The sequence below is a fragment of the Oncorhynchus mykiss genome, chromosome 13 (assembly GCF_013265735.2).
Source record: "Oncorhynchus mykiss isolate Arlee chromosome 13, USDA_OmykA_1.1, whole genome shotgun sequence".
NCBI classification, from domain to species: Eukaryota; Metazoa; Chordata; class Actinopteri; order Salmoniformes; family Salmonidae; genus Oncorhynchus; species Oncorhynchus mykiss.
Genome location: NC_048577.1, coordinates 42588695 through 42612457, shown reverse-complemented (window position 1 = coordinate 42612457; position 23763 = coordinate 42588695). Strand labels below are relative to the sequence as shown.

Genomic DNA, 23763 nt, shown 5'->3' with positions numbered 1-23763 from the left:
GTCTGTTGAGAGACTCCTCCCCTCCGTTGGCCTTTCCTTCCCCTCGTCTCTTTCTCTATGTCTGGTCCAAATGGTTTCACTGTATGTTATTCTATGGCTCTCACACACACACACACACAGCTCCATGAGGACAGAGTGAGGCAGCAGGTTCTCTAGTGTGGGCATTAATTACATGACCAGACATCGACATGGCAAAGAAGACCTGTGATCCGGGCACAAGTTGGGACAAACTGCTCATCACCTGTATCCCCTTGACAAGGCCAAAGCCAGCCACAGGTGAGTTTCACTGCTCTGGTTTGTCTAAGGGATCTATTCAATCCATATCGGGGAAATTCAACATTACAGCGTCACTAGAATTTAAAGTCAATGTTCCCACGTTAGCAGAGACTGCATTTACGGTAAACGCTGCAGATGTCGTTGGCTCAATAGGAAATGACCTTTACATTTCTACAGCGATACAGATTGAATAGAGCCCTGATCTTGGTTGTCCTCACTTATTGTCTGCAAGAGGAAAAATATTTATTTCACTGGCTTCTCTATAGTATGGCATTGATATGGAGCTATATATCCTCCCCATTGGCTTAGCAATGGACACAGCATAGTCATTGATAGTATTATGGGGACTTTGCCATCCTTTTCCACCAGAATCCCCACCTGTAAAATGGAGTAGCGACGTTCCTCCCCAGTACGACCCGGCAGTGAGTCCAGCTGTCTGGATATCAATGGTCGTCATAGTGAACGGCTCCATCCTGGCAATGTTTCTATGGTTCATCATATACAAAATGCAGGCAAGGCGCAATCACACTGCAGGTAAGGAATGCCATTGAGATTAATGGACAATGTGTATTTTTATCTGTTTCACAGCAAGTGTTTTGTTCAGTGCTTTCATTTGAGTGAAGTGGGGTTGAAGACAAATTAAGCATGAAGCTCCTCTAGTTTCTGTTCCCCTCTGATAGGCTCTCTGGGGACTGCCCTACTGTCTATTTAACTATTAACACACATCCGTTGGTTTTTGAGGACCAAAAAAGTATTCTTCACACCCAATGACCTCATACTTACACACACACACACACAAATAAACACCCAAATGGCAACAGTTGCTACTTACTACATGTGAATACACCACTGATTGGTAATGAGATTACTAGGTTAGCTCCATTACATACAGGGATACATGCCCTGAATACCAGCCCTAATTTACATCCCTCCTGCTCACAGTTCACTCTGTGTTGAGCTGGATAGAAGACATAGAACAAGCATTTAACTTAACAATGTTTGGAATTGAGTGACGGGCAGAGGGCCGGTATTGTTGTATATATTTCTTAATTTTGCTTTTCCGAGAGAACATTCTTCTTAACTCTATCCAATTGCTGCCCATTATTCTATGATTCAGATTAGAAGTATAGGTCTTCTTTATCATGTTGATGTAGATTTCTCTTTAGGAAGACTAATGCTGGGTAATGCTTGTTTCTGCTCCAGGTGAACCAGAGGCAAGACTTAACCCTCCAGCTAAAGCCCTGCCACCTGTGGAGGGAGACTGTACAGTAGCCGTGGTACAGAGAGAGGAGGAGGCCCCTCCATCCTGTCCTCAGCTGAATGGTGGGCCCCAAACATGCTTCAGGCAGGAGGTATCCACCTACAGCGGGGCCTCGGTGTGTGGCTCTCTTGGGGAGGTCGGTGGCGTGTTCATGTGCAATGGCCTGAGGGAGCATTGGATCCCACTTCCTGCCACTGAGCTGGGGGATGCTGCTTTGGTGACCACCAAGACTGTGCAATGCTCCGACTGAGAGGACATCATTTTGACATATAAAACCACATGGCCATTGTTAAGCAAATGGACTTATTCTTGCAGTATTGTTGGTACAGTATAATCATTTAGATGCAAGTGTTTACATTTGTGATGGTGTAGGAGTAAAGACAAACCTGTGAGAGAATACTATGGGAGACAACTATGTACCTGTGTTTCTATACTTAAATATTGTCAAAGACAATAAGACAAATCTGAGTAGATTGGGTTAATGCCAATAATAACAGGGCTGTTATAGGATATTTCTATTTGAACTCTTATACTGTGTAGATTTTGCTGGTAGTTTTAGAATGAAGGTATTATATGGTCAATTATATGGCTTATATGTCGTGCTGTACATTTGTGTATGATGTGGAAAAACAACATGTAATTAATCAAATGCAGTGAAATGATGCAATTTGTTGATATGTGTCAATGTAAAACCAGTTGTAAATATTACTTTAAAACAAGCAAAAATTTGGAATAACATTTACATTCACTTTATAATTCACTTTTAGAAGTAAAGGTGACAACTGCTATTAACCTGGGGATATATTTGACACATCACAATCAACAAAACACAAACTTATTGTGTCGAAATTTTACCCCGACTCATATACAATACAGTACATTTCGATAAGAAAGAGGTTCTCTGACCTCAGAGATGTAGAGGCAAGGTTTTTGGTTAAACAAAAGTATACTGATATTTTTACAGAAAGTTATTTGGTTTCAATTCAGTGGACACACTTTAATAAAGGTTGGAAACCCTCGAGAAAAACTGTGGGCCTTTAAAATGACAGCATTTCAGACTACTCTATCAAGTTTGAGGACAAAAACACATTTTGTACTATGAACCAATAAAATGCCCTGAGATTACAATGAGAAACTATGAACCAATAAATTGCACTGAGATTACAATGAGAAACTATGAACCAATAAAATGCACTGAGATTACAATGAGAAACTATGAACCAATAAATTGCACTGAGATTACAATGAGAAACTATGAACCAATAAAATGCACTGAGATTACAATGAGAAACTATGAACCAACACTGTGTGCATACATCATTTATAAGATGTAATCATCACGTTATTGATGGCAATATTAAGCTTTAGTATTATTATTGTGCTTCGGTGATAATCAGTGATATTGTTTTGAACAATTGTTCTTTGTTGATCGCTGAGAGAATGCAGAAATACTCATATTTGTCGTTTCTTCGGGGGCTTCTTAAAATAGAGTACCATCCTGTTCCTTGGTTTACTGGTTCAGGTTTTCCTAAAGCATCTCCATTACAGACTATTTATGGAAAGTCCCCACACATTTTGCTCATGTGACCCAAAATAACTTTTATCTCAAACCAGAAAACCATGTCTTTTACCCAGAAATTCCTTGGAAAATAGTCAGGGTTCCTATGTATAAGGCATTACTGTAGCTATTGTATCAGGTGAATGAATATAAGACTACTTGACTCCACTGTCACCGTTTGACCGCGTGTAGTAGCGCTGTATGCCCACAGGAGGCAGTCTGGTCCTGGGTGGCTACAGGTAGGTGCTGGGAATGTCTGTGATGGCCAGGTGTAGGTACTCTGGCAGGCCGTCCTCCTGGCTCCCATTGGTCTCCCTCCTCCTGACTCTGGTGGAGAGGGTCTTCCTCTTCTCCATGCCGTTGGTCCCCGGCCCTCTGTTCTCCAGGCTGGACACAATCATCTCAGACAGATCCTGCTGTAGCCTCTGGAAGTTCTCCCTGGGACCAGGGACAAGAGGTTTGGATTATTTGACATACATAATGCTGGATATGGGTGATAGATACTGTATAAATTCAGAATGGGTGGTTTCTACTCACGCTGTCGGGGGCATTGACAGGTTGTATTCTGTCCCTGTCACCCCTGTTAACCAGTATGTCATCTCATTGCCTTTACCCTATAATACATACACAAACATACAAATTGTTGGCATAATCTGAACTCTATACTCACAAAACCATCGCATAGCTTTATGAACCCAGCTTACCTTCAGAAAGGTCTCTCCTCTCTGCTCATACTCAAACTTGCAGTCTGTCCGTTGGAGGATGTTTATGGTGGACTGGCTGACATGGATTCTTAGTGCTGGAGAGGAAGCATGAGAGGTGTCAACCTATGGTGAACTATGGTGAATATACGCTGCTAGAATGGAGCTATGCTTGTGATAGCTGAGGAGAATGTATGTAAGTGTTCATCCCAGTGGTTATGTTTGATGTGTCGTTGTCTGTGTGTGCTGTCTCTTACGCAGGCCTGTGGACTCCATGCGTGAGGCAGTGTTGACCGTGTCTCCAAACAGACAGTAACGTGGCATCTTGTTCCCCACCACACCAGCCGCACACGGCCCTGTAAATACACCAGACACAGTGAAAGCTAAACACACAGCAGGCAGTGAAAGTGTTGCTAACAGGACTGTATTGGCCCAATGTTATGAACTTAAAATAAAACTAAATTGTGGGAAAAGTTAAGATCTATGCAAACTACTGTATGGGCCAGTTATATTGTGCTGAGATGGGGTACCTGAGTGCACCCCGATGCGGATCCACAGGGGTATGCCCGGTAGGTGTTGGAGCTGGAAGGTCCCTACGAAAGCTAGGATGTCCAGGGCCATGTGGGCGATGTCCACTGCGTGCCGGTTGCCATTGCGCCGCGGCAACCCTGACGCCACCATGTACGCATCACCGATCGTCTCCACCTGGCAGAGAGAGAAGAAGAGACGATATCCCTCTGAAATGTCATCTGAATACAATAATAACATTCATATTTCATATGAAAACTGTTGTCCCCACTCAACTATTCCATCTCAAATGGTATGAATGCTTTCAATTCCATAATACTACAGTAACAACAGTACTGTAGATTCTTCTTTAGTACAGTGGCTTGCGAAATTCTTATTTTTTTCATTTTTTTCATTTCTCTTCACCAATTTGGACTAATTTGTGTATGTCCATTACATGAAATCCAAATAAAAATCAATTTAAATTACAGGTTGTAATGCAACAAAATAGGAAAAACGCCAAGGGGGTGAATACTTTTTACAAAGCACTGTATATGAACATGTCAAGCCTCAGTCCCAACTACCTTGTATACATCATGGTGGTCCAGGATCCTGTCAAAGTTCTTGTAGATGTCGTTGAGCATGTCCACCACCTCCATGGGCGTGCTGTACTGGCACAGGGTGGTGAAGCCCACAATGTCGCTGAAGTAGACCGTCACCTCATCAAACAGCTCTGGCTCCACACTGCCCGTCTCCTTCAGGGAACGCACCACTGGGCTGAGGAAGGAAGCAGGGGGACGGGAGGTTAGGCTGAGCAACTCCTTATTGTTCTGTTGGCTTCCAAAAGCTAAATAGGCTGGCAGGTGTGTTAGGGTTAAGCGTTAAGAGGATTAGGGTTGTTAGGCTTGAACCAGGATATGGACATAAAGCTCAGGTTAGGGTTAAGGTTAGGATGATAGATAGGGTTAGGGTTGAACCAGGATGTGGACATAAAGCTCAGGTTAGGGTTAAGGTTAGGATGATAGATAGGGTTAGGGTTGAACCAGGATGTGGACATGAAGCTCAGGTTAGGGTTAAGGTTAGGATGATAGATAGGGTTAGGGTTGAACCAGGATGTGGACATAAAGCTCAGGTTAGGGTTAAGGTTAGGATGATAGATAGGGTTAGAGTTGAGCCAGGATGTGGACATGAAGCTCAGGTTAGGGTTAAGGTTAGGATGATAAATAGGGTTAGAGTTGAGCCAGGATGTGGACATAAAACTCAGGTTAGGGTTAAGGTTAGGATGATAGATAGGGTTAGGGTTGAACCAGGATGTGGACATAAAGCTCAGGTTAGGGTTAAGGTTAGGATGATAGATAGGGTTAGGGTTGAACCAGGATGTGGACATAAAGCTCAGGTTAGGGTTAAGGTTAGGATGATAGATAGGGTTAGGGTTGAACCAGGATGTGGACATAAAGCTCAGGTTAGGGTTAAGGTTAGGATGATAGATAGGGTTAGGGTTGAACCAGGATGTGGACATAAAGCTCAGGTTAGGGTTAAGGTTAGGATGATAGATAGGGTTAGGGTTGAACCAGGATGTGGACATAAAGCTCAGGTTAGGGTTAAGGTTAGGGTGATAGATAGGGTTAGGCTTGAACCAGGATGTGGACATAAAGCTCAGGTTAGGGTTAAGGTTAGGGTGATAGATAGGGTTAGGGTTGACCCAGGATGTGGACATAAAGCTCAGGTTAGGGTTAAGGTTAGGATGATAGATAGGGTTAGGGTTGAACCAGGATGTGGACATAAAGCTCAGGTTAGGGTTAAGGTTAGGATGATAGATAGGGTTAGGGTTGAGCCAGGATGTGGACATAAAGCTCAGGTTAGGGTTAAGGTTAGGATGATAGATAGGGTTAGAGTTGAGCCAGGATGTGGACATGAAGCTAGTGTTAGAGTTAGGGTTAAGGGTTAAGGTTGAGCAGGGATGCATGACATACGCTGGCAGGAGCAGGAAGTTGAGCCTGTCAGCCCTGTCCCTCTCAGCCTTGTACAGAGAGGTTCTCTCCTCCACCAGGTGCTCCAGGTTCCTGGAGTACATCTGCAGCCTACGGATCAGGTTGTCCATGTAGCTCTCATTAGCCTGGTTGTGCAGGTTGCTGAATGATTGTGGAACATGGAACAAAAATGAGCAAATCTCTATAATAATAAAAGCCCAATAGCTCAGAAAATCTTTAATAAGAGAAAAATCCAAATTGGAGATTGTCTATCACTCCAACTTTTGCATGAATAACGCATTGATAGAACTCTACATTTCTAAGACGTCTGTATGTTAAACACAAATCAGCTGTTTACATGCCATGGCTTTTGGTTTGTAAAAAGGGTTTTGATTGACTAAATGTACTGAGTGTACAAAACATTAACAACACCTGCCTTTTCCATGACATAGCCTGACCAGGTGAATCCAGGTGAGAGCTATGATCCCTTACTGATGTCACTTGTTAAATCAACTTCAGTCAGTGTAGATGAAGGGGAAGAGACACGTTAAAAAATGATTTTTAAGCCTTGAGGCAACTGAGACATGGATTGTGTATGTCTTCCTTTCAGAGGGTGACAAGTGTTTTGAATGGGGTATGGTAATAGGTGCATGGTGCACCGGTTTGTGTCAAGAACTGCAACGCTGCTGGGTTTTTCACAGTTCACAGTTTCCTATGTATATCAAGAATGGTCCACCACCCAAAGGACATCCAGCCAACTTGACACAACTGTGGAACACTTTGACACCTTGTAGAGTCCATGTGGGATGCAACTCAATATTAGGATTGTGTTTTGTACACTCAGTGTAGATATGGAATGTCAGGCATTATGTACACACACACACACAAACAAACATCATGAACACACACTCACACTCTGATAAAGCACTGGGCTTACCTGAATATCTTACCCAGAGATCCCTCTATCTTCTTGAAGTCTGGCCTCCTCTCTGGGTCCTCTTCCCAGCAGTTCTTTATCAGCATGTAAAGCTGCAGGAGACAAGTACAATGACAACCATACATACAAACTAACACAGATATGCATGGGTACGTGAGGAATGCTATGAGGGGCCTTGTACCTCCGCCTCGTTTTCTGCTGCTGTCTCAAAGTTCAGATCTGGCCTGAAGAAGCCAGTTTGACTTGGGTACTGCACCATGTACAGCTTCTCTGGGGAGGAAGGAAAGGGGAATTCAGTTGACAGCCATGCCCTCATTTACAGTAAAATAATACGAATTTCATTCTCCTTTTGCATAATCCCTAGAATAGTAATTGATAACAGTGATCCCTAGTGAGCAGAAGTTGTATTTACATGTAATAGCCAGCAGGAGCCGCTGTTAAATGACCAGTGTGAGGTGCATAGACATAAAAAAACTGATAACTTTTACTATTGCTGAAAACTGTTCTGCATGACTCTCTGACTCTAGCCGCCAGACCGTTGTTACCTGCGATGTCAGAGCAGGCCTGGGTGAAGAAGGGGTTCTTCCTCAGTATGATCTCCTGAGCGATGATGGCAAAGCTGTAGACGTCCCCCTTCTGGGAGATCCCCTGCTTCCGGAGGTGTTCTGGAGCCGTCCACAAGTCTGACAGAAAGGAGAGGGACCAGAATGGGATATCAAATCACTCTCCTGCTTGAGTTTTTTACTAACTTCATTCCGTAATACTTTCAGGTTGAATAATTTACTTGTGAGGGAAATAGTGGGCAGAGGGCTTCACCTTTGCAGGGGTTGAGGATGGTGTTGCAGCCAAAGTCTGTGATTTTGACCACCATGCGGTTGTCCACCACACAGTTTGAGGACTTCAGTCGGCCATGGACCTCAATGTTGCTGGAGTGGAGGTAGGACATGCCCTGAAACCGCCACCAGGGTGAGCCCCACACAGCTACAGCATGCAACACCAGTGGTTCCCAACCAGGGGTACAAGGACAACTAGGGGTACTAGGACAACTAGGGGTACTTGAGAAAACTCATGAGACCATAGGGTTACTGGTAAAAAGCACATAAGGGGGTACTTAAGGGGCACTGGATTACACCATATTACAATGTCAGTGCATTTACCCACAGTAAACACATAGTACAACCAAACTACATAAGCATACCTTAGCTATGTCATACATGACTGATATCTTGAATTCCAAGTCCATGAAGGTCTTTTCAGGATAGGAGATTGTGTCATTAAGGACATACTGTAAAGACAGTGAATTACAGAGTTTACTGCAGCTCAGTTTATGCTTGAGTTTTTTTGTTTCTGCCTGGTAGGGTATTTGAAAACTGAGTGAATGTAACTGTGATTGTGACCCAGGCGCTGTCTGTAAAGGAGTCCTGTAATCAACATGTGTGTAAATGTCATTTGCTTATCATTGCACAATGAAGATATATGGGTGGAAAGTAGGCCACTGATTCCCACCATAAAGTCATGTTCTCTGCCAATCCTCTTACCCTCAGGGATCCCCTCTCACAGAATTCAAACACTCCAAACAGACCATACTCAAACTTCACCGTGCCATAGAACTTGGTCAGGTTGTAGTAGTCAATACGTAGGAGCTGAGAGAGGCAGAAAGAGAAAAGAGAGAGAGAGAGAGAGAGAGAGAGAGAGAGAGAGAGAGAGAGAGAGAGAGAGAGAGAGAGAGCGAGAGAGAGAGAGTGAAAGACATCCTCTCATGGCTGGTCTTGACTTCCTCACACTCATTTACACACTCTACTTTTATCACCTAGTTGCTCACATAAGGTCACATTGGCTATCTCCTCTGATTGACAAGGAGATAAAATATTCCTCCATAGGGCCACAAAGCCACAAAACACACACAAATCCGCAAACCTCTGTTGTTCACACCACATCAAGATAAGCAAATATGTGGTTGACCTTGAGCTCGGGCCACATAGACACTCAAAATGGACACTAGATCAGTGGATAGCTGACTGGACTACTGTTTGAATCAGCAGGTTAGGAGAACCATGATAGTGGCGGAGAGGAAATAACATCATTAGCAAGAACCTTACAGTGTTGAGCTCAATCCTCTGGATCTCACTGAAGTTGCCATCTGTGTGTTGCAGCTCCTTCAGGATCACGGGCTGAAAATAATAGATCCATAATAATAGAGTAGAAGTTATTCCCATTTCAGCCTTTGAGAGTAGTTACTGGTGGGTCGTTCCTCCAATTCAGTGCCTTTCAAGAAGTGTAACTGTCACGAAGAGCACATGTTCAACTTCATGAAAAACACTTTTCCCCATCTCAAGGGGTTAAATAAAAATATACTATAGTAAGTGCCTATTAAGTGCCAAACAAAGTAACAGGGTTGAAGATTTCATCAATTTCATCTTAAATCAGCCATAATCCCCTTGTGACAGGGGGAATGGAAGCTTGTTGTGTGCAACAAGCTTCACAATTTTAAAAAAATGGTTCAAACATTTCTAGCCTGTCTATCTATGGGTAACAGGGTTGACGTTTTATGCTCGACCTGCTCAGTTTTCCACCACAAAACACCAGAAAATTGCCACAAAGACTAGAACCAGCTCATCTGCTTTCACACTATGATTTGACTATTAAGGGAAAGGGGATATCTAGTCAGTTGCACAACTGAATGCATTCAACTGAAAATGTTCTTCCGCATTTAACCCAACCCCTCTGAATCAAAGATGTTCATTTTGAAAAACATATTTAAAAAGGAATAGTTATACCATACTAATGACAGTTCAGTTCAAGTAACAGGCTTGACCTTAAAATGAGGGACCAACGTAAATGAACCACTAATCACATGAAATAAATAATAACCTTCCGAAATGGCTTTGTCAAAGCAACAAAATAAAGTGGGTTATAATCTTCCTAGAGGTCAGAGAGGGGGCACAGAGGGACATGTCACAATGCTGCATGTTTGTACTAGCAAGTCTTTATTGCTGTATTGAATTCTCCATGTGGTCTACATTAATAAAGGCCAATTCATTTAATATAACAGGCTTTTAAAATGTTATGTTGGTGCACAATTTGTCCTAAAAATATCAAATGGACACAAAGGGAAATCTTTTCACGGAACGACCCTGGTATGACAACTCACACCACGTGTTTAAGTCAGTTTATGGACCAAAGAGTGTAATGGCACCTTTTTGTCATAGCGAGCCCTGTGAATCTGGTAACAGCTGTCCTTCCTGTTGTCTTCATCGATCTGATATATAGAAAGATAAAAGGGATAAATCATTCGGAATAAATCCCTGGGTATTAGAGAACACAGGGAGTATCAGCATGTAAATGAAAGAATTTAAACCAACATCAGTGTAACACCAGCTTGTGTTGGCCATGCATTATGGGAGTTTGAGAGATGACATACTATAAATAGAAACATACAGGCAAAAACATAATGACAAGGAGGAGGTGAAGGAGCTCACCTTCAGTGAGACCAGGCTTAACTCTTTCCCATCCAGCGGACCAATCAGGTCTGGGCTGATGTGGGACCACCTCTTTTGGTTTTGACGTTCCTTCATGTTCTGCCTATTGGCCATAAATCAAATCAAATCAAAGTTTATTTGTGACGTGCACAGGATACAGCAAGTGTAAACAGTACAGGGAAATAGCTGTACTGCAAGCTCTTCCTCAACAATGCAGTAATACTAAGTAATATAAAAGAAAAATACACACAGGAATATATACTATATACAAGGTCAATATCAGTACCAATCAATGAAAGGGATTCTGGTGACAGTTGTGTAATCAGGTTTAAAGTGACTGAGCAGTAAATATAATAAATATAATAATAATAATAATAATGTTAATAATAATAATAATACATAGACAAACACAGAGGTGAGTGAGACATGTCATCAAGTAACAATGTGATTGGACAGAAGTGAGAACACAGAGGTTGGTGTGGTGCATATTTGACCTGTAGAAGATCAGAGCGATGGCAGTCACCACCACAACACTGGCACTCAGGACGATCACAATGATATCCTCTGTCTTCAGATCTGGAATCACAAACATAGAATAAGTATTCCCCCCACCAATACCTTATCTTCGTACCAAGACGTATCAGAAACTTCAAAAGAGCTTGTGTACTAGAATAAACTTTGTACTGTTACTAGTAGCACTAGTGTTGATATATAAAATAAAATAAAATTGTATTTGTCACATGTGCCGAATACAGCAGATGCAGACCTTGCCATGAAATGCTTACTTACAAGCCCTTAACCAACAATGCAGAGTTTTTAAAAAGTAAATAAACTAAGGAGAAAATAGTAACACAACAAAAAAACTATAAAGAGGCTATGTACAAGGGGTAATGGTAGCGAATAAATGTGAAGGGGTGATAGAGGTAATATGTAGATTAGGCTAAAGTGACGATGCATAGATAATAAACAGAGAGTAGCAGCAGTGTATGTGACGAGTGTGAATGAATGTGAAGGTGTGTGTGTGTGTGTGTGTGTGTGTGTGTGTGTGTGTGTGTGTGTGTGTGTGTGTGTGTGTGTGTGTGTGTGTGTGTGTGTTCGTGTGTGTGTTTGTGTGTGTGTGTGTGTGTGTGTGTGTGTGTGTGTGTGTGTGTGTGTCGTCAATATGCATGTGTGTGTGTGTGGGGGGGGTGTGTTGGAGTGTCAGTGTAGTATGTGAGTGTGTGGTTAGAGTCCAGTGAGTGTGTGGTTAGAGTCCAGTGAGTGTGTGGTTAGAGTCCAGTGAGTGTGTGGTTAGAGTCCAGTGAGTGTGTGGTTAGAGTCCAGTGAGTGTGTGGTTAGAGTCCAGTGATTGTGTGGTTAGAGTCCAGTGAGTGTGTGGTTAGAGTCCAGTGAGTGTGTGGTTAGAGTCCAGTGATTGTGTGGTTAGAGTCCAGTGAGTGTGTGGTTAGAGTCCAGTGAGTGTGTGGTTAGTCCAGTGAGTGTGTGGTTAGAGTCCAGTGAGTGTGTGGTTAGAGTCCAGTGATTGTGTGGTTAGAGTCCAGTGAGTGTGTGGTTAGAGTCCAGTGAGTGTGTGGTTAGAGTCCAGTGATTGTGTGGTTAGAGTCCAGTGAGTGTGTGGTTAGAGTCCAGTGAGTGTGTGGTTAGAGTCCAGTGAGTGTGTGGTTAGAGTCCAGTGAGTGTGTGGTTAGAGTCCAGTGAGTGTGTGGTTAGAGTCCAGTGAGTGTGTGGTTAGAGTCCAGTGAGTGTGTGGTTAGAGTCCAGTGAGTGTGTAGTTAGAGTCCAGTGAGTGTGTGGTTAGAGTCCAGTGAGTGTGTGGTTAGAGTCCAGTGAGTGTGTGGTTAGTCCAGTGAGTGTGTGGTTAGAGTCCAGTGAGTGTGTGGTTAGAGTCCAGTGAGTGTGTGGTTAGAGTCCAGTGAGTGTGTGGTTAGAGTCCAGTGAGTGTGTGGTTAGTCCAGTGAGTGTGTGGTTAGAGTCCAGTGAGTGTGTGGTTAGTCCAGTGAGTGTGTGGTTAGAGTCCAGTGAGTGTACATAAATAATAATAATAACAAATGTATGCACTCACTAAGTCGCTTTGGTTAAGAGTGTCTGCTAAATGCCAAAAATTGAAATAAAATAATGGGGTCAATGCAAATAGTCCGGGTAGCCATTTGATTAACTGTTCAGCAGTCGTATCGCTATGGGGTAGAAACTGCTTCTGACCTGTTACTAGAGCGTATACAGTGCATTCGGGAAAGTATTCAGACCCCTTGACTTTTTCCAGATTTTGTTACGTTACAGCCTTATTCTAAAATGTATTAAATTGTTTTCATTTTCCTCATCAAGCTACATACAATACCCCACAATGACAAAGCAAAAACAGGTTTTTAGAATGATTTGGAAATGTATTAAAAAGCCACTCCTGCATTGTTTTGGCTGTGTGTTTAGGGTCGTTGTCCTGTTGGAAGGTGAACCTTCACCCCAGTCTGAGGTCATGGGCGCTCTGAAGCAGGTTTTCATCAAGGATCTCTCTGTGCTGTGCTCTGTTCATCTTTCCCTCAATCCTGACTAGTCTCCCAGTCCCTGCTGCTGAAAAATATCCTCACAGCATGATGCTGCCACCACCATGCTTCACCGTAGGGATGTTGCCAGGTTTCCTCCAGACATGATGCTTGGCATTCAGGCCAAATAGTTCAATCTTGGTTTCATCAGACCAGAGAATCTTTTTCTTATGGTCTGAGAGTCTTTAGGTGCCTTTTGGCAAACTCCAAGCAGGCTGTCTTGTGCCTTTTACTGAGGAGTGGCTTCCGTCTGGCCACTCCACCATAAAGGCCTGATTGGTGGAGTGCTGCAGAGATGATTGTCCTTCTGGAAGGTTCTCCCATCTCCACAGAGGAACTCTGGAGCTCTGTCAGAGTGATCATCAGGTTCCTGATAACCTCCCTGACCAAGGCCCTTCTCCCCCGATTGCTCAGTTTGGCCAGGCGGCCAGCTCTAGGAAGAGTCTTTCAAAACTTCTTTAATTTAAGAATGATGTAGGCCACTGTGTTCTTGGGGACATTCAATGCTGCAGACATTTTTTGGTACCCTTCCCCAGATCTGTGCATCGACACAATCCTGTCTCGGAGCTCTACGGACAATTCCTTCGACCTCATGGCTTGGTTTTTCTAAGACATGCACTGTCAACTGTGGAACCTTATATAGACAGGTGTGTGCCTTTCCAAATCATGTCCAATCAATTTAATTTACCACAGGTGGACTCCAACCAAGTTGTAGGAACATCTCAAGGATGATCATGGCAAATAGGATGCACCTGAGCTCAATTTAGAATCTCATAGCAAAGGGTCTGAATACTTATGTAAATAAGGTATTTCTGTTTATTTAGTTTTATACATTTGCTAAAAATTCTAAAAATGTTGCTTTGTCACTATCTGGTATTGTGTGTAGATTGATTAGGATTTTTATAAGGCTGTAACATAACAAAATGTGAATAAAGTCAAGGGGTCTGAATAATTTCCAAATGCACTGTGTGTCATTACCGTTAGGGTTGATTGGCTTGTCACCTGGCAGTTGAGACCCGGGCCAGGGCAGTGAGGGGGTGCTGTCCTCCACTCTGGTCTCATTTATGGACGTATCAAACACAAACAGGGTTTTGTACTGGAGGGGAGGTGCAATGACAGTGTTATTAAGTGATCATTAAATGATGTCCTGCTGCTGTTTAACAGGGGACGGACATGGTGACCATTCCAACAGTTATGTTGGATGAAGCCTACCTGTTTATCGATGGTGGATGTGTAAATCACAGAGAAGTTCACGTCCCTGTCCCCATTCTCATCCAGCACGTAGTATCCCCCCATACCTGCACACAGACACTATTATGTCTAACCCTTTAAAAGTATCACCATTTATCCTCCTGAGCAGAAAACTGCCCTTAACAACCAGTTGCTCCCTTATTATAGCACAAATAATCACACCTCTGTGAGCAACAATTCCAAAGAAATTGAGGCTACGGCCTAGTGCCATTATCAAGGTTCAGGTTGGGAAATGTTATCTAACACAAGAGGTTGCGGAAGACATATAACCAGCTGAACTACTATGGTCCTCAGCTATAAATGGACAAAATGTGAAACATTGACCATAAAAGTCAGCCAAGAGAGAACACTCTAATTAGCCATGTACTGCACTGTAAAAACAATCTAAGTGAATGGGATTCTGCATAATGTGTGGCCTTTCGTTTCTGTGTGGAGAATGACGGAGGTTTGCGAAAGTTCCCGTTGGACGGGAGTCAAAGATCAGATGCTAAAGGTTGCCGCCGAGCAGCTTTGCCAAGTCCAACAAGTATAGGTTCTCACCATTGCCTGACTTAAAATGTTATGGTGTTTAAATGGAGGACTGAGGACAGTATGGACCAGGGCTCTGGCCATTAGGCCCTCCTATACCTTGAAAAGAGACATTCCTGAAGGGGTTTACGTCGGGGAGCTCTGTGGTGGTTGGCTGTGTTGCTCTGCCTCTCAGCTCATTGGTCAACCTCTGCCTCAGCACATGGCCAAAGAGCAACACGCCGTCATGGTACCCCGCCACATAGTCATTTAACTCCTGCAACAGGAGAGGGGAAGCAGTCAGGAAGACGGAGAGACAGAGAGAGAGAGAGAGAGAGAGAGAGAGACAGAAAGAGAGAGAGAGAGAGAGAGAGAGAGAGAGAGAGAGAGAGAGAGACAGAAAGAGAAAGAGAAAGAGAGAGAGAGAGAGAGAGAGAGATGGTATCTCTGTTCAGACATTAGGAGGTCAGAAGAATTGAGGAATGAAGATAGATGAGTTGAGCAGAGACTAACCGTGCTGTTGTAAACTACTGTGTTGTTGTATTGTCTCTCAGGCAAGGTGAGCACCAGAACATTGTCCATGCTTGGGTTGGCAGTCATGTTAGTGTGATACCCATGGCTAGAAGAGAGAAAAGTTACATGGTTTCAACTTTCAATCAGTGTCCTCAAAAAAAAAACAATGTAATGTAGTGTAACAAACTACCAAAACCAGTCTTACTTATAGATATCGATGAGGATGAAGACAATTTCTGGGGGAATCGTTGTTTCGTTCTTTATAGTGGTGATGTCATCTGGGGTTCCACAGAGAATGAATACTGAAAAACATTGTGCAGGGGTGATAAAACCGTGTGATGAAATAACACCTTAAAGCATGTAGCTAGATTACAAAGGTTTGTTTTTAGTAACCATTGATTTACTTCCTATTCGTGGTGGAAACAGTGGCTGGTGTGTAAGGCATGGATAAGACTTGAGAAGGTATTGAAGAAGACAGAGGGAGGCACACACCGTTGCTGTGTCTGTTTTCAGACTGAATAGCTTGCTTTAGCTCTTTCTTGCTGCGTAGCATCTCTCTTGAGATTGACATAGCAAACTGGACCGAGGGTGCCTCCAGAGCATTGATGTACCTATGACGATGGCAAAAGGGAAGTGATGTAACGGTGCACTATGGAGCACCCAACAACAAACAATCAATCAAACGTACGTATGTATGTTACAGTGTTACAGTCTACCATACACATGCTATGACCATCTCTGTACAGTCTGTATGTGTGTACATGGCGGAAATCCCCTTTCAAATGCACAGGTGTTCCATCTCACCAAAAACAGTCTTCAGTTTGGTCTGCCTTCTTGTAGACATAAGCCCTCCCCCAGTGCATCTTCAGACCATGTCTGGTGAAGTTCCAGAAGTGGACAAAGAAGTTGGAGATCTTGCGTGCCGGGGGCAGCAGGCGGGACAGGTTGGCCTTGTAGTCACAGGACAGACCAAAGCTCCCGGCGGAGATGATGGGGATAGTCAGGGTCAGGCCTATCTCCACGCTGAGACACACAGACCGGGGGTCACAATCTGTCCTTATCTTACAGGACAGCATATTATAAACCAGCATAACAATAAACGCTATTATCATAATCACCTAGTGGGTCATTTACCACACGTACACATCATCAACTACTAATAATCAGGCAAAACAAGTGCTTGTTCAATGGGGATGACAGAGACGGGGATCATTGACATGTGTGTGTGCGTGCAAGACAGAGAGAGTACTTACTCCACCATAAAGAAAGTGGCAAATGTACAGGAGGGTCCCAGCATGGCACATCCCACCTCACCTTTAGTCTGCAGCACAAACAAATGCGTATATAAACATAGGCACTCATATTGTTGAGTAATGGGGAAGGGCTTGTCCCTGTCTCTTACTCTTTCTGAAATAATGTCATCTTTATTCATCTTATAGGCCCTCTTCATCAGCCCAATTTTAATCTGACTGAAATTGCTGTTTAGTTTCAGTATAGTCACTGCGGCATACGTCCGTAAGAATGAGAACTTCGCCACCTGATGTCTTAGAACAGTTTCAGTAGCCAAGCGGATCCAAAGGATATGCCTACAGTGAATGGTTGAAATTACACTTCAATGGCAATTAATCTTCTCATCTAAATCAGTCAACATATAATATCTTCAAGTCGCAATGGTCTCCTGGAAGACAATGTATCAAGATGAGAATGGACATTACTGTCTAAAAAAGACTGGCTCACATGCAGGGACTTTAGGATTTCCACTCCCTCACAGGTGCTGCTCCCACAGCCTCTTCGTTTGTACAGCGTGGTGTTGAACCCATTGAAATTAGCCGTTAACTTGGTGTTCAAACCTTGGCAAGGGAGAGAGTGTTGTAGGAGGATGAGATAATAACGGTTATCAAGCATAATGAAATGTCCAATAGGTTTGTGTGGTAGGTTACAGCTTAATTTTGTTTATCACTTACAAATGAATTTCATGTTGACAAAGTAAATTCAAATGAAAAAATAAATGCATGTTTCTGTACCTGCTGCCATGTTCAGTTGCCAGTCCGCTTCAATTGCTTGCAACACTGCAACCTTTACAAACCCGAGGCTCCAGTCTGAGGTTTGATCCTCCAAAAGTACAACGTTCATGGTGTATTTGGGTTTGGATTTCATGCATTTGTCCAGCATTCGACTCTCAACAAGTGCCACAAATAAGACTCCAACGCACAGAATTATTTTTGAATTCAACATTTTGATGCTCTACAGAACAGGACTTAATTAAAAAAATATAGTAAAAAAAAAACTCCACTATCTAAATCCAGATGTAGACACCCCCTTAAGGGCTGAAGGCCACTCCAAACCAAAAAGGTAGAGAAGTTAGAACTAGTAAAAAGGACAAAGGTTGTTTTAAAAAAATGGGATGTTTAAAAAAAATTGTCCATTTTAGTAACCTACTTCAATTCTTAGATATAAATATAAAATGAAAAACAATGTTAGAACTAGAACAAATTAACACACTAAGTTATTTGCAATCACATGAGACACACCTACCAGAGCTAAGGTAGAACAAGAAAAAATGGGATAGAAAGAACGTCATTTTTTAAAAGAGGTGAAGTTGTTTATGTCAGCTCAACCAACTCTCTGGATAAAGTAATGGTAAATTAACAAAAAGTAGACAGCCCTCTGATATTAAAAGTAAAAAGGTTTGAAGGAGTAGCGAAGGCAATAGACCCACCTGTGAGCGCTTCAGTGAGATAGCACCTGTCAGCCACTCTGTCCCACGCGTTAATGAACAACCACCAGGTGACAGATTGTGCACACAGACGAGGAAGGGCAGCTATGCCTGACACCCACAGTTCATTTATTTATATATCTCAATATGAAACTGAATGATTTAATCATGTTAATAAACATGCGATTTGTCGACCCTGTCAACGTATTGGAAGAATCCTGTAGTATACAGAACACCCTATAGAAACATTGTAATTGCCCTTATTAACTTATTGTAGGCCCTGCAATAATCGACTTACCTCTGAGAGTTTATCTCTTTAAGCATGGCCTTTATTGAGTCTCTATTGTTTCCTTGTATAGGATACAATAGAGAGTAGGCCTAAATCCAATGTTCAACTGACTAGTAGAAGGAATTGGAGGAAACAATGTCATTAGGAGGAACAAAAATACAAGAGATGAAAACAAAGACAGGAATGTTGACAAGGAGGCATGTGAAAATCAAACAGGTAGATGTGAAATCGTATTGAGGACAATGGAAATGACATAATTATTATATAGCAACACAGTCTAGAATGTCCCAGAAACTCCACGTTCAGTAGACGGGAGAGTTTTTCCTGTGAGAGGGGCGAAGGTCACAAAAGGCCATAAAATGGATGCCTTGTGTGTTGCAGATAAATTTGTTGGTTATAAAACAAGTTGATTGCAAGCCTATAAAACAGTTTGCTAGCCCTTTAAATGGGCAATCTGCAGTTGAAACAATAACAAAGTGTACTCTCAGCCACAGTTTAGGTAAAAAGCTGAGTAATGGGGCTGGAGAAATGTAACCACTCTCAAATTCATAGATAAAGCTATGGATGCAAGGTCTGACCAACCATGATATCAAACGATAGCTTTAACCATGTTTTGAAGCTAGGCAATTTTTGTTTACATTTACATTGTTTTCAAACATTTGAGTAAAACAAGCATATATTTTATGGTTCTGATGGGATACGACAGTTGAACTAAACTCATGAGATATTTATGAGCTATATTCTTCAAGAATCAATGGGTACATGTCACTAATATATAAATCCAAAAATGGACAACTGCGGATTGCCCCTTTATAGCATGCACACCACAACATTTTGTGAAATATACACATTTTGGAGAGACATATCAACTAAACATTTTCATATATTCATAGACGATTACACAGTTTTATTTTCAGTTATCCAAAACATGTATAGTTCACATAAAATCCTGAGAACGGGTTGCAGAAATACATAGTCCTTCTCTGTGACAGAGCCTGTGTGTAGTCTAGACTATAAAACATTTTCCAGGCTTGCTTGTGTGTTTGAGCTGCTATATTCCTCTCTTCCTCACTGCCCTCCTCCTACGATTGTGCCCAATCTCTACGTGTATCATTCATTATCGCACTCACTATTGCTCATGTTTTCACATTACTGTTGTTTTGCTCCTCATTGAACAGGAAATCATGACCGAAGCTCTTGCAGTGTATGTTTATTGTTTGGGTTGCCTTCGTGTATTTACTCTGAGTGTGCATCTCTTTCTGGCATAAAAACATCTTCGCCCCAATACCTTGAACTCTGACAGTAACTCCATCATGTTCTGAGGCAATGGGCTGTTAGTTCTGTTTACTCAAGTCATATACTCTGCACACACTCTTACATGTACACCGACGTGTTCAGGAAGGAGAACTGGGCAGCGGTGCTGTAAAAAAGTATGTAAACATTACATTGAATGTGTCTGAGTGTAATGACTGGGTTGGTTTGGGAAATCCAGTCATTCTGCCACATGAACACACAGAGAGAGAGAGAGAGAGAGAGAGAGAGAGAGCTGAGAATGCTTCCATCTTCAAACACCCCAGTTGATTAGAAAATGGAGTAATAATGTGTTAAAGGAACAAGGGATTGTTTTTATAGTGACTGTAAAGCTCTCTGATTGCCACTGGACAGAGTGGCAGGACGCGTGCCTGTTATGGATGTTTTTGTTTCCCTCAGTAATATGGGCTTTGCTGAACACTTCAGTGAATCTATAAAAAGATAGGAAGGCTGTCTATGAAAATGCTTCCTCCCATACACACACAAACAATACCTGTAGGCATACCATAAATAAGAAATAAGTCATTTTGAATATAAGTACTGCTACTTAAAACATATAAAACACATTTTCAAATATAAATCATAAAGACATTGTCTAATGAGTTAAATCTTGCCTACTGCATAGAGTGATTGGTTGTGCATCACAAAGTGTTTATGAGCAATAAACGCCCACACGTCCAAGCAGAGTATTTTCTGTTTGCTATATGGTCTCTCAGTGTTTTTCTCAGTGACTGAGGCTCATAATGAGATACCTATGGCCTGAGTGACCATCTATCTCCTTTAGCCAACCCTATTTATCTCTGTCCGTCCTGTAAATAAAATATTGAGCAAAAACACAGATAGTACAAAGCTCTGGATACTGCAGAAGCAGACTGTCACCCCGACTAGGACCCTGACACATTTTTAATGAAGGGGAAAGTGAGAGTTGAGTAATGGTAAACTCACTAAGGCATGTTGCAAGTTGTATGTTGTGACTTGCGACTGTGAGTAATCCTGTCTCTGCTTCACAGTATCTGCTATGTTATCTCCTTCCCCTTATCTATTCATGGCGTTGGAATTAATGGGGCCTTTTAAAATACAGACTTAGTGATGTTATGTTACTAAGGCCAATCGAAGCATGTCTTTAAAGTCAAACATAGATGGCTTTTTCTTTAACATTATTCTTATATTCGGGGCGGCAGCGTAGCCTAGTGGTTAGAGCGTTGGACTAGTAACCGGAAGGTTGCGAGTTCAAACCCCCGAGCTGACAAGGTACAAATCTGTCGTTCTGCCCCTGAACAGGCAGTTCACTGTTCCCAGGCCATCATTGAAAATAAGAATTTGTTCTTAACTGACTTGCCTGGTTAAATAAAGGTAAAATAAAATAAAAAAAATATTCCATATACATACACACAGAAATAATATATTGTTACAAATTAAAGACACAAATAGATACCAGGCCAAATCAATGATGTGATTTATTGCTGTTGTGAAATGTGAGAGGTACACTGCCGTTCAAAAGTTTGGGGTCACTTAGAGATGTCCTTGTTTCTGAAAGAAAAGCACATTTTTTGTCTATTAAAATAACATCACATTGATCAGAAATACAATGTAGACATTGTTAATGTTGTAAATGACTATTGTAGCTGGAAACTGCAGATTTTTTATGGAATATCTCCATAGGCGTAGAGGCCCATTATCAGCAACCATCACTCCTGTGTTCCAATGGTATGTTGTGTTAGCTAATCCAAGTTTATCATTTAAAAAAGGCTAATTGATAATTAGAAAACCCTTTTGTAGTTATATTAGCACAGCTGAAAACTGTTGTACTGATTAAAGAAGCAATAAAACTGACCTTCTTTAGACTAGTTGAGTATCTGGAGCTTCAGCATTTCTGGGTTCAATTACAGGCTCAAAATGGCCAGAAACAAATACCTTTTTTTCTGAAACTCGTCAGTCTATTCTTGTTCTGAGAAATGAAGTCTATTCCATGAGAGAAATTGCCAAGAAACGGAAGATCTCGTACAATGCTGTGTACTACTTTCTCCACAGAACAGGACAAACTGGCTCTAACCAGAATAGGAAGAGGAGTGGGAGGCCACAGTGCACAACTGAGCAAGAGGACAAGTACATTAGAGTGTCTAGTTTGAGAAACTGATCCCTCACAAGTCCTGAACTGGCAGCTTCATGAAATAGTACCCGCATAACACCAGTCTCAACGTCAACAGTGAAGAGGCGACCCTGGGATGCTGGCCTTCTAGGCAGAGTTCCTCTGTCCAGTGTCTGTGTTCTTTTGCCCATCTTAATCTTTTATTTTTCTTGGCCAGTCTGAGATATGTATTTTTCGTTGCAACTCGGCCTAGAAGGCCAGCATCCCGGAGTTGCCTCTTCACTGTTGATGTTGAGACTGGTGTTTTGCGGGTACTATTTCATGAAGCTGCCAGTTGAGGACTTGTGAGACGTCCAGCTACAATAGTCATGTACAAAATTAACAGTGTCTACACTGTATGTCTGATCAAATGGTTGTTATTTTAATGGACAAAAAAAATGCTTTTCTTTAAAAAACAAACATTTCTAAGTGACCCCAAACTTTTGAACGGAAGTGTATATTGGTCATTAATGGTGGCCATTCAAAGCCATTCATCACCTGCTGCAATTCAGCTTTGTATGATCTCCATTTCTGCCCTCAGTTTATTACCCATTATTCACATTACAACTATCTTACTGACAATAAAGAACAACAGAAGTTCAAAGTCTGCCTAACCTAGTCTTAAATGTTGCTCAATAGACAACCCTTTGTGAATTTATCAGATGGCCCTTATACCTAGTGTCTCCTTAGCATAGTCTAGTGATGGGCCTATTCACAAAAAACAATCCCAACAGATGCTGTTAGTCTTATTGTGTTCATGACTATGTAGCCATTCTCCTGAAAGTGGTGAATGAGGTTATACAAAACCATCGAATTCTATAAAATGTGCTCCTCTGATATCTATTCCTAGATGAAGGTGCATTGTGCGTATCAGCTAAATATAGAGCAAGAGTATACCAAGATAACTGGTAGATAACTGGTAGCAGGATAAAAGACACACAACAGGAGTTTTAATTAATTTAGTTTCAAGTTGTATTAGTCGTATGTACAGGATACACATGGTCCAACTAAATGCTTACTTTTCAACAATGCAACAATAAGAAATATTTTTGAAATCTATTTGAAATGCATAGTTTTCATGTCCATTCACAATATCAATTAGAATGTCAAAATATGGACTGTTTATTAAGGAGTGATGCAGAACAAATGGCCATCTGTGCCAATAGGGACCAGGACTATAATCATGTCTTTATGTAAACATGATTTTTCCTTTGACGCTAATAGACCTTTCATCTTTATTTGAGTTTCTCACCACCCACAAGACATGTTAGGATTGCAAATACCCTTAACAGATAAATCAATCTAACAGCCCTCAGAACCGCCTTCGGAATATAGCTGTTCTGCACTATGCCATTTGGCTTCCATAGGGCACAAGCACGCATATTGTTTTAGCCTGCCCTCTAGTGGACAACTAACTTACTGATAATAAAAGCGATCACTCAAACGTCCTGGTAATCCTCTATCCAGACAGAGTGTGAGTGTGTATCTTGGAAGTTGGATCTATCACCATTTTATACAGGTAACTAAAAGCAACACTTGATGGAGATATCAACTAAACGTTATTCATCATACATTTCTCACTGCCCTGGCTGGCCTGATTAATGCCCTGGCTGGCCTGACATGCAGTAAGGAATTATTCTATTGCTTGGGCTGTGAATTTATTATATGATAGCCTACATTGTACAGATCTAGGCACAGTCTGAGCACTGTCCTTCCCTCTAGGTGAACGGTCGAATGACTGTTGAGATGGGTTTTAATCCGTCTTGATTTGACATGCGAGGCGGCAAAGGACTTCTATGTTTATATATCTTACCAACACCCA

The 23763-nt window shown here is 41.9% G+C and overlaps 2 protein-coding genes across 3 annotated transcripts; one reads left to right on the top strand and one right to left on the bottom strand.

Annotated features, from left to right (window-relative positions):
• Nucleotides 1–33: 33 nt before the first annotated feature.
• On the top strand, nt 34–2580 carry LOC118938457. Its single transcript, XM_036942467.1, has 3 exons — nt 34–276; nt 646–810; nt 1480–2580. The coding sequence occupies exons 1-3, from the start codon at nt 189–191 to the stop codon at nt 1785–1787; spliced, it is 561 nt and encodes a 186-aa protein (XP_036798362.1). The 5' UTR covers nt 34–188; the 3' UTR covers nt 1788–2580.
• On the bottom strand, nt 2324–18319 carry LOC110485178 (heat-stable enterotoxin receptor). Of its 2 annotated transcripts, none has more exons than XM_036942445.1 (27): nt 17522–18319; nt 17235–17347; nt 16751–16818; nt 16302–16520; nt 15990–16108; nt 15703–15799; nt 15498–15603; nt 15105–15261; nt 14439–14524; nt 14229–14322; nt 11184–11265; nt 10690–10792; nt 10407–10469; nt 9310–9381; nt 8749–8853; nt 8409–8495; nt 8027–8159; nt 7756–7893; nt 7392–7480; nt 7211–7302; nt 6277–6435; nt 4888–5080; nt 4327–4501; nt 4054–4152; nt 3800–3894; nt 3633–3709; nt 2324–3533 (listed from the first exon to the last, which is right to left on the bottom strand). In XM_036942445.1, the coding sequence occupies exons 1-27, from the start codon at nt 17730–17732 to the stop codon at nt 3329–3331; spliced, it is 3237 nt and encodes a 1078-aa protein (XP_036798340.1). In that variant the 5' UTR covers nt 17733–18319; the 3' UTR covers nt 2324–3328. The 2 variants fall into 2 exon arrangements, with proteins under 2 accessions (XP_036798340.1, XP_036798338.1); XM_036942443.1 differs by having other exon boundaries at nt 14205–14322; nt 17522–18318.
• Between the last annotated feature and the right edge of the window lie 5444 nt (nt 18320–23763).

Coding starts and splice junctions, on each gene's coding strand:
- LOC110485178 (XM_036942443.1), bottom strand. CDS start 17,732: ATGTTGAATTCAAAAATAATTCTGTGCGTTGGAGTCTTATTTGTGGCA. Junction 16,521..16,750: donor GCCACTTTCTTTATGGTGGA/GTAAGTACTCTC, acceptor TGTGTGTCTCAG/CGTGGAGATAGGCCTGACCC. Junction 3,895..4,053: donor CATGGAGTCCACAGGCCTGC/GTAAGAGACAGC, acceptor CTTCCTCTCCAG/CACTAAGAATCCATGTCAGC.
- LOC118938457 (XM_036942467.1), top strand. CDS start 189: ATGGCAAAGAAGACCTGTGATCCGGGCACAAGTTGGGACAAACTGCTC. Junction 277..645: donor AAGGCCAAAGCCAGCCACAG/GTGAGTTTCACT, acceptor CTTTTCCACCAG/AATCCCCACCTGTAAAATGG. Junction 811..1,479: donor AAGGCGCAATCACACTGCAG/GTAAGGAATGCC, acceptor TTTCTGCTCCAG/GTGAACCAGAGGCAAGACTT.